The 8,351-nt window shown below is 49.7% G+C and overlaps 1 protein-coding gene across 1 annotated transcript in view; it reads left to right on the top strand.

Moving 5' to 3' along the window:
- The first annotated feature begins 1,410 nt into the window (after positions 1 to 1,410).
- Positions 1,411 to 8,351, top strand: part of SHC4 (SHC adaptor protein 4) — a 139,227-nt gene continuing 132,286 nt past the window's right edge. The window contains exon 1 of the mRNA XM_062204767.1: positions 1,411 to 2,007. Coding sequence (XP_062060751.1) covers positions 1,423 to 2,007 — 585 coding nt within the window. The 5' untranslated portion in view covers positions 1,411 to 1,422. The remainder of the gene's footprint in view (positions 2,008 to 8,351) is intronic.

Here is an 8,351-nt window from a genome sequence, read left to right as displayed (position 1 = left end):
TGCCCACGTTGGGGTTGGCTTCCTCCGTGTTAAGCCTCTTGCAGTTGTCATCAAGTCTTCAGCATGATTTGATAGGTACAGGAAGTTGCACCAGACAGAAGATGGAACCAACAATCAATAAAAAAAGAACTATGTTTCTAAGAAAAATGCATCATTGGCTTCCCACAGGGTTTGTGCCCCATATGTCCTAATATCACCGGAACAATGTATCCATCTCTTTTGTAGCTCTTCTGCTTGACTCTCTTGGCTATCTCAACCAGAAAGAAAATAGATCTTTTAACCTGCTACTTCCCAGCTTACTGATGCTGTGTAGTAAAGACCGTCTTTCCTCCTAACGCATTCATCAGCTATCACAAAATAACATCTCTCCCTCCTCCCCCGTCGCCCCCACCGCACCCCACCCCAGCCTTATTTCGCCTGGCTACTAGTTTAGTATATTTATGGTGCATGAGTCATCAAACTGCCGCCGGATTGGACAGAAAGCGAGCACCCCCTGAGACCGTCAGTCAATTACAGCTATTCTCAGCTTCATTCACAGATTTATTAGCTTGCACACACGGAGAGAAATTCATTCGGCAAAGTTCATTCATAAAAATTTCAACACTCTGCGTATCATCCTGCACATCTCAGCTTTCTGCTGCGAATGGGCTCGGGAATGAAGCTCGAAGAGGGTACCGGGAGGGAGGGCTGCTCCGAGCGAGGGTGTGCAGGCTGGGAGCCGAGCTGAGCCGCGCGCAGGGTTCGCAAGTCAGGGAACAATGCGGAGCAGCGCCCCTCGCTAGCCCGCCGGGCCGCCGGGCCGGACCGGGGCAGGACGCGATCTTCCAAGGGAAGGCAGCCCGCAGGACCAGCGAGCCCAGGCAGGAGGGCTCTGGGCTCGTGCATACATGTCTTTCCCCCCACCTCCTTTTAAATGAACAATCACTGGAACAAATAAAGGGTTAATAAGGCCAGTCGTTGCCCCGCCCTGCGGGAGCCGAAGGGAGCAGGTTTGAAAGTTCCTGTTTGCAGAAGGGGAGGCCGGGGGCTGGGGGGCGCTAAATATTTCTCGCGGGCTCCTGCAAGGCTAGTGATGCGGCGGAACCGGCGGGCCGGTCCTCGGCCCGGTTCTGCGCGGAGGAGTTGGCGGTGAGAGATCCCCGCCGCCGGGGGCCTGGGTGCAGGCAGGCGAGGAGCCCACAGATCCCCGGGCGCCGCTGCCTGGGCCAGGGAGGGACTGGGATCGGAGCCGGGCAGGCGTCTTCACGCCCCGGGCTGGCTGTCCCTCTCGCGGGGCCGGGTGCCCGGGCAGGCGAGAGCCGAGTTGGAGAGGCGGCCGCCGCTCGTTGCGCGGGGCGTTGGGCGCTGGGGGTCGGTGCGGTTCATCTGCCAGACGACGCGGCGGTTTATGCAACAGTATCGTGTGTCAGCACTGCCAAGGCTATGCGAGAACGCGGCCAGGACTGCCCGGCAGGACTCGTGCTGTGTGTAGGACTCTTCGGGCACCCCGGCATGCTGCACAGGGCCAAGTACAGCCGCTTTCGGAACGAGTCCATCACGTCTTTGGACGAAGGCAGCCCCGGAGGCTCGGTAGGGAACAAAGGCTCGCCGCAGCCTCCCTACCCCGCCCTGACACCCCACCTGCCTGCGGAAGATGCCACCTTGCCGTCCCAGGAGAGCCCCACCCCGCTGTGCACCTTGATCCCTCGCATGGCGAGCATGAAGCTGGCCAACCCAGCCACTTTGCTGAGTCTGAAAAACTTTTGCCTGGGTACCAAAGAGGTGCCCCGGCTGAAGCTCCAGGAAAGCCAGGACCCGGCTCCCAGCAGCCCCGCTTCCCCCGAAACCAGTCTAAGTAGGGCCGGGTCTGCACCGCCACAGCAGCCGGACCTGGTGGGGCACAGGGCGACCGCCTTAACTCCCGATGCTTGCCCGCTTCCCGGCCCTGGAGAGCCAGCCCCCAGGCCCAGGCAGGACAAGCAGTACCTGCAGCACCTGTTGGGGATGGGCATGAACTACTGCGTGAGGGTAAGTGGTTTGCCTCTAAGAACTCCCGGGGAAGGGGGCAGGCATCCCTCCTGACTTCTGCAAGAGGCTGAACATTATTACCTGGATGTCCTAGGGTTGGACCAGACATTGTGCACCTAGACCAAGGGGCAAGGGGGCTGGGTTTACAAAAGTCCCTACAAAGATCTGGTTCTTCCTGGAGTTAGCCTCTGGTTCAATGGGCAAGGACTGGTGCTAACTGGTACTTAGTTGCCAGGTGTAGGGGCGACTTCTGGGAGACGCAGCTGGGATGGTGCCTTCTGGTCGCCACCAGACCTAGCAGGCCAGCTGAGAAGAATCAAGGAGTTCAAATCTGATTACAGTGATTGATTCCTGGGGGGTTACACTGTCAGGTTTTGCATGACTAGAGCAGAGGTTTCTGTGCTGGAGGAACACATGGGGTGGAAGGGGTTTGCATTGTTTAAAAAAGGGGAGAAAAGGTAATTCAGCATTCAATAAACACTTATCAAAACCTGGCTGAGACTCTGACCGGGTGCAGGAGCTCCCTCAGCCCTTTGATGCAGGTTTGTCACCTACGCTGCAGCAAGTAGGCCTTGTCCACGCATGGCCTGTGTGCAAAATCCAGGTCTTACTGGCTTCATATTTATCTTTGCCCCATCCAGATCTGGGTAAATGAAGATCTGGCTCCTGTCCTGTGGAGCTGGAGTTTCACCTGGAGAGACCAATGAATGCATGTGAAAACAATAAGAGAACAATGCTTATCAACAGATAGCAAGTGTGAGAATGCTGAGGGAATTAAGGAAAAGGGAAAGGTTGTTGCAGTCTGGAATTCATTCACATGGAAAACCTTCCGGGGAAGGTGGAATCTGGAAGAAATACCAGATCTAGATTGGCAGGAGGGAGGAGATTCCTGGCAGGCTGGAATAGGCGTAAAGTCTCTGTTTTGGCTACAGGGGATCACAGCATAGGCTGGGCTTGATGGGAGTGGAAGGGTAGCACCTGAGAGTAGTGTGCGATCAGGAGAGGGGCTAGCGCATGCTCTGTGCTCACACAAGGGTGAATTGAATAAAGACAAATGCAGGTCCTGGGTAGCCTGGAGAGGAGGGGTGATTTGACCAAGGCTCTGATGGGTCAAGAAGAACACTCCTAGGTCTGTAGGCAAACCAGGACTAGGTGAGAGTCATTTTACGAAAATCAGCCCTGATGTATTTGGCATGCGTTGAAGCGGGGAAAAGTCAGCGAGATTTAGAGTCCAGTGAGAAAGATACTTCGGGGGTTTAGGTGTGAGGGGTTAAGAATGTGGATTAAGGTGGAGAGGAGGAGATACATTCAAGAGACTGTGAGAAGCCTCAATGACTCTGGGTGGCTGACAAGGTAAATTGCAGATCCTAATACAAAGAAGAGACTAGAGAAAGCTGCTGGTGGTAGTCTTCCCGCCAGTGGGTACACTGATGACTTGGTATTGTTTCTGGAGGTTCTGGATGGTTTTTGATGAAGGGCAGTGAAGAATGAAAGATCAGTTCCAAATTTAAGACCTAGCGTGACGTTAGTGATGCCAATGATAGACACAGGAGTTAGGAAGTAATTGTTAGGACTCGTGCTAAGGTTGCTTTTGACATTTACGTTTTGATGATAATGGTAGCTAAGTGGTGCTCATATGTAGGTAAGCCGTGGCGTAAGAGTATCACGGAGATGAGAAGTCTGATTTGGAAAGTTGAGAGCTAGCCCAATCCCTGCGCCCCAAATAGGATTTCAAGGCAGGTCAAGTCAGGAAGGCTGGAAGAGTTGCTGAAAAGAGCAGGCCTGGGGCCAGCCCTGACAAATGGCTTAACTAAAACCTCCCAGGAAGGCCATGCGCGGGCCTCTCCGTGGTGATGTGGCTCATAATGGAAACACTTTGATGGACACGTTCTCGGTTGTCAGGCTCACGCGTGAGCCAGGCCCTCGTGGGAAAAGCAGCACTCTGTGAACCTGTGCTCTGTGCCCCTCCCTCCATACCCACCACCCTCTGCCTGCCTCCCCTTCCCTTGCGTACCTCCTGCTGTCTTGCTGCACCCACACACCTCCACGCTTTTAAATGGGAAGAGCTTTGCTGTGTGAGCTCCATTTTCTCTGGGAAGTGCCTCTGCTGGCCTTTTGGATTTTTAATGAGGACATCATCTGTCTTTTCATAGCAGTAATAACTGACCCCAGGAAAAGTGCTGACCCCCTGACCTGAATGACCCACACAATATTACTGATAGCTGCGATGTGTGATGCCAGTTAATCACCTGTCCTACGTAGTCAAAAATACATGAAAAGCTTGCTTTACTAATTTGTACAGAATCCTTACTTTGAAACATGGAAGGGAGTCAAAAGTCATGAAGTTCAATGCCGCTCTTGAGGAAACGGAATTCCAGAGAGGTGTTTTTTGGAAGTCATATAGGGGGTCAAAAGCTGAGTTAGGTCTAACACTGAACTCTCCTTTCTACCATTTGTAGCCACAGTTTCCATGCTGGTTAACATTCTGTTCCTCAGAATTCTTCCAAAATGTGAAACAAATTAAAAAAAAAAAAAAAGTCAAACACCAGCCTATTAGTTTTCAATGGAAAATGTACCAAGTAAAGCAAAATTGTGATCCCCACGGGAGAGGGTTTAAATCAAAGGTCGCTTGGTGGTGATGGATTCTGAGCAGACAAGTGTTGGTGTTCTTAATGGCTCATGGGTGTAGTTCTGTAAGTGTTGTAGGCAACATTCTACCTCCTTCATAGCACATGGCTGCCCCTCCCTGCCCAAACTTACTAGCTTATTCATTCATTTATTGAACAAATATGTTTTTTGAGCCAGTTACATAGCAGAAATTGTTCTAGGCACCGAGCATCAGTGGACAAAACAGAACATCTGAGCCCTTGTGAAACCAACACTGTAGTAAGTAGATATAGGTCCTAATTTAATAAACGAATAAACGTAATATTTCAGGTGCTGTGGAGAGCAATAGTATAGGGCATGTGAAAAAGACAGTGCTTGGGTGGGTGAGTAAGGTATTCTTTCTGGGTAAAAAATGGCATTACAGCTATTCTTTGGGCTATTTTTGCAGTTTGTCAATTGATTGCAGTAAGGACTATATTTTCTGTCTTATATTAGTGTTGACTTCAGATTAAATATCCTTTTGAAAAACATCTCTTCTGGTCTTATGACAGATAATTAATAATATAGTTGGAAGACATTTTATGAATCTCATGCACCCATTTTTGAGTAACTTTCATTCAAGCTCAGACTTGGAACCTTGATAGTCTCTTGGCCTAGCAGGCCTAGCAGGCCATTCTTAGAGAGATACTGAGCCAGCAATGAAACATCCAGACCCTGGTCTGGGCAAAGTAGTGAGGGAGGTGGATGAAGTCCATTAATTAACAGCACTTGGTTGTTGCAGTTGATGGCCTTCTCATTCCACCACAGTTGGTGACTTGTTTCCACCATAAGACTAACTCTCATTTCTTGATGAGGTCTTCCCAGTTCATTTATTCTACCAACAGACATTCACTCAAAGGTCTCCCAGGTACCCAACACAGTCTGTGTGGAGTGTGAAAAACAGACATGAGGAGTACACACCCCTCTACAATAAGAGCGTGGGCCTCTTGGTCTTGGAGGTCCCTCCCAGCAGCAGCATGGCTTGACTCCAGAACCCTTTCTCCGTAGGGGTGGGAGGTGCTGAGGTCATGGGTTTCCATTCCTGACCTCCAGCTTGCTTCAAAGGTTAAATAAAGCAGAGGCACATAAGCTAACCGTGACAGCTTTGACAGATAGTCCCGGTGGTCCTCACAACAGCCGTCTGAAGGAACTGTAGAGACCCTAAGACCTGGGCAACTGCAGGCTGGGGTTCCCATCTGGGTTTGTCTCCTGTGCCCCTCTGCTTCCTGCCCTCTCACTGCCACTGAGCAAGATGAGTTGTCTTGGAAGTTCGTGATGGAGCAAGGCCATTAGGACCACACCGCACAGGACAGCCTTATTATGCACTAGCACACAGACTTGGCCTGATGGCTTCATTTCCATCATTTCAGTCTCCTCACTTGAGCCCAACCCAGCCCAACCGTCTTCCTAGACGGTATTAGTTTCCTAGGCCACAGGTTGGGTTGCCTACCACAGCAGAAATTCTGTCATAGTTTCTGAGTCTAGAAGTCCAAAATCAAGGTATCGGAAGAACCAGGCTCTCTCTCAGACTCCAGAGGAGGAATCCTTCCTTCCTTGTGTCTAGCTTCTGGAGGTTGCCAGCAGGTCTTGGTGATTCGGGGCTTGTAGGTGCATCTCTCCAGGCTCTGCCTGTCTTCATGGAGCATTCTGCTAGTATGTTCATGGCTAAATTTCTCTCTTCTGACAAGAATGTCGGTCATTGGATAATGGCCCACCCTAATTCTGTTTGACTTCATCTCAACTTGATGACATCTGTGAAGACCCTACTGATTTCCAAATAAGATCACATTCACAGATTTTAGGGGTAAAGCTTTAATATATTTTTGGGAGGCATAATTCAATCCATAATGGTCCCCAAGAACATTTATTGCAGTGTGTTTGCTCACACAGGCAATCTTGGGTATTGGTCTCTTCAGCTTTGCGTGCAAATATAAATTTGTATTGAAAACTTTGCTTTGCTTTTACAAATCTCAGAGTATTCTTTTAAAATCCATCTTCCCATGTTTGATCTTACTATTGAGCCAGTAAACTAGTATTGTCAATTTCTGTTGTCTAGATATATATATAGTGCACACTACCACAGGGTTATGTCTGCCTAGGGTATCTTTTCCTTTTGTAATTTAAGAGGTGAGTGGGGGGGACCGGCAATGTGGTGTAGCTGGTCAAGCCACACCTGCAATGCTGGCATCCCATATGGGTGTCGGTTTAAGTCCTGACTGCTCCACTTCCAATCCAGCTCCTTGCTAATGCACTTGGGAAAGCAGCAGAGTATGGCCCAAGCATTTGAAACCCTGCGTCCATGTTGGGAGACTTGGAAGAAGCTCATGGCTTATGGCTTCAGCCTGGCCTAGTCCTGGCCGTTGCAGCCATTTGAGGAGTGACATGGTAGATGGAAGACCTTTCTGTCTGTCTGCCTGTCTCTCTGTCTCTCCCTTTCTCTCTGTAGCTCTGTGTTCAAATAAATAAATATCTTAAAAAAAAAAAAAGAAAAGAGGTAGGGAGAGAGGGAGAGAAAAAAGAGAGGATGGGGAAGGGAGAGAGGGAGAGAGAGAGATTGATTTTCCAGTCACTGGTTTAGTTCCTAAATGCTCAGATGTCCACCCCCTACCTAGAATATCTTTCCCACAGGAGACAACAGATCTAGGAGTTAGGAGACCTGGCTCTGATGCTCATCAGCTGTGGGACCTTGAGTGAGTCACTTCAGCTCTTTGAACTAAGTACTGTCTACGATCCTGAGACTCCAGGTCCCCTTTCCAGCCTGTCTGTAGTCTTACTGTTCGGATCTCTTTTGGGTACAAAGAGTTTCTAGAGGAAATAATTTCTACCACCTTCATGTCGACAGAGAGGAGAAAGAATATTTTCAGGGATGTACTAGCTTTCAACTTAACAGCCTCTTTCTAAGGCTGTGCTGGCATCACCATTAAGGCAGAAGGAGCAGTGTTATACTGGCATAGGTGAAAGTGGTAAATTTTAGAGAAGTGGTGTGGGAGGAGTCAGCCAACATGCAAGGATAGGACTCTAGGGGGCTGAGGGGCCACCTGGTTGGGAACACTCCAGGGTTGGAAGAGGTGACTGGTAATGACTTGAATTCTGGGGAACATGGCGTCGCCCCTGTGGTCTGGCCCGCATGGCTCAGCTGGGGTTTGGTGTCCAACATGAGGACTGCAAGAGCAGCAGGAATTTAACCCTACTCTGTTCTCTCTGGACAAAAATGCTAAGAGAAAATGGCACAGCACACATGGAGTCTGGCAATCATAAACTCCAAAGAGGGTGATTTGTAACTCTGGGAAGCCCTTGAGAGGTGCTGTGGCCCAAGTACCCCCAGCCAAAGGAGATGGCTTGTTGTTTCTGCTGTTTCCCTCTTTTCTAAGTTACTCGTGATTCAGAGGGAGGTAAGCACGTGTAGGAGGAAATAATTCAAGCGGACAACTGGGCATTGAGGGTGCTACAGTTTTTTCTTGAAGTAGGTTTGGAAGTGGTTTTGCTACAATTCAGGAAAATCCCAACAGGCTTGACTTGTTCTCCTGTCATTCTCTTAAGACCTTCATGTTTCCCTTGTCGTGTCCAGTCCTTCCACAACCCTGGACACTAGAGCATTAACTGCAAGAGTAAATCTTAGAGGGGTGAATGTAGCATAGCAGTTAAGAAGCTGATTAGGGCTGGCACCATGGCTCACTTGGCTAATCCTCTGCCTGTGG

Source organism: Lepus europaeus, chromosome 11 (genome assembly GCF_033115175.1).
Source record: "Lepus europaeus isolate LE1 chromosome 11, mLepTim1.pri, whole genome shotgun sequence".
Taxonomy (NCBI): domain Eukaryota; kingdom Metazoa; phylum Chordata; class Mammalia; order Lagomorpha; family Leporidae; genus Lepus; species Lepus europaeus.
This window is presented reverse-complemented; position numbering and strand designations above follow the sequence as displayed.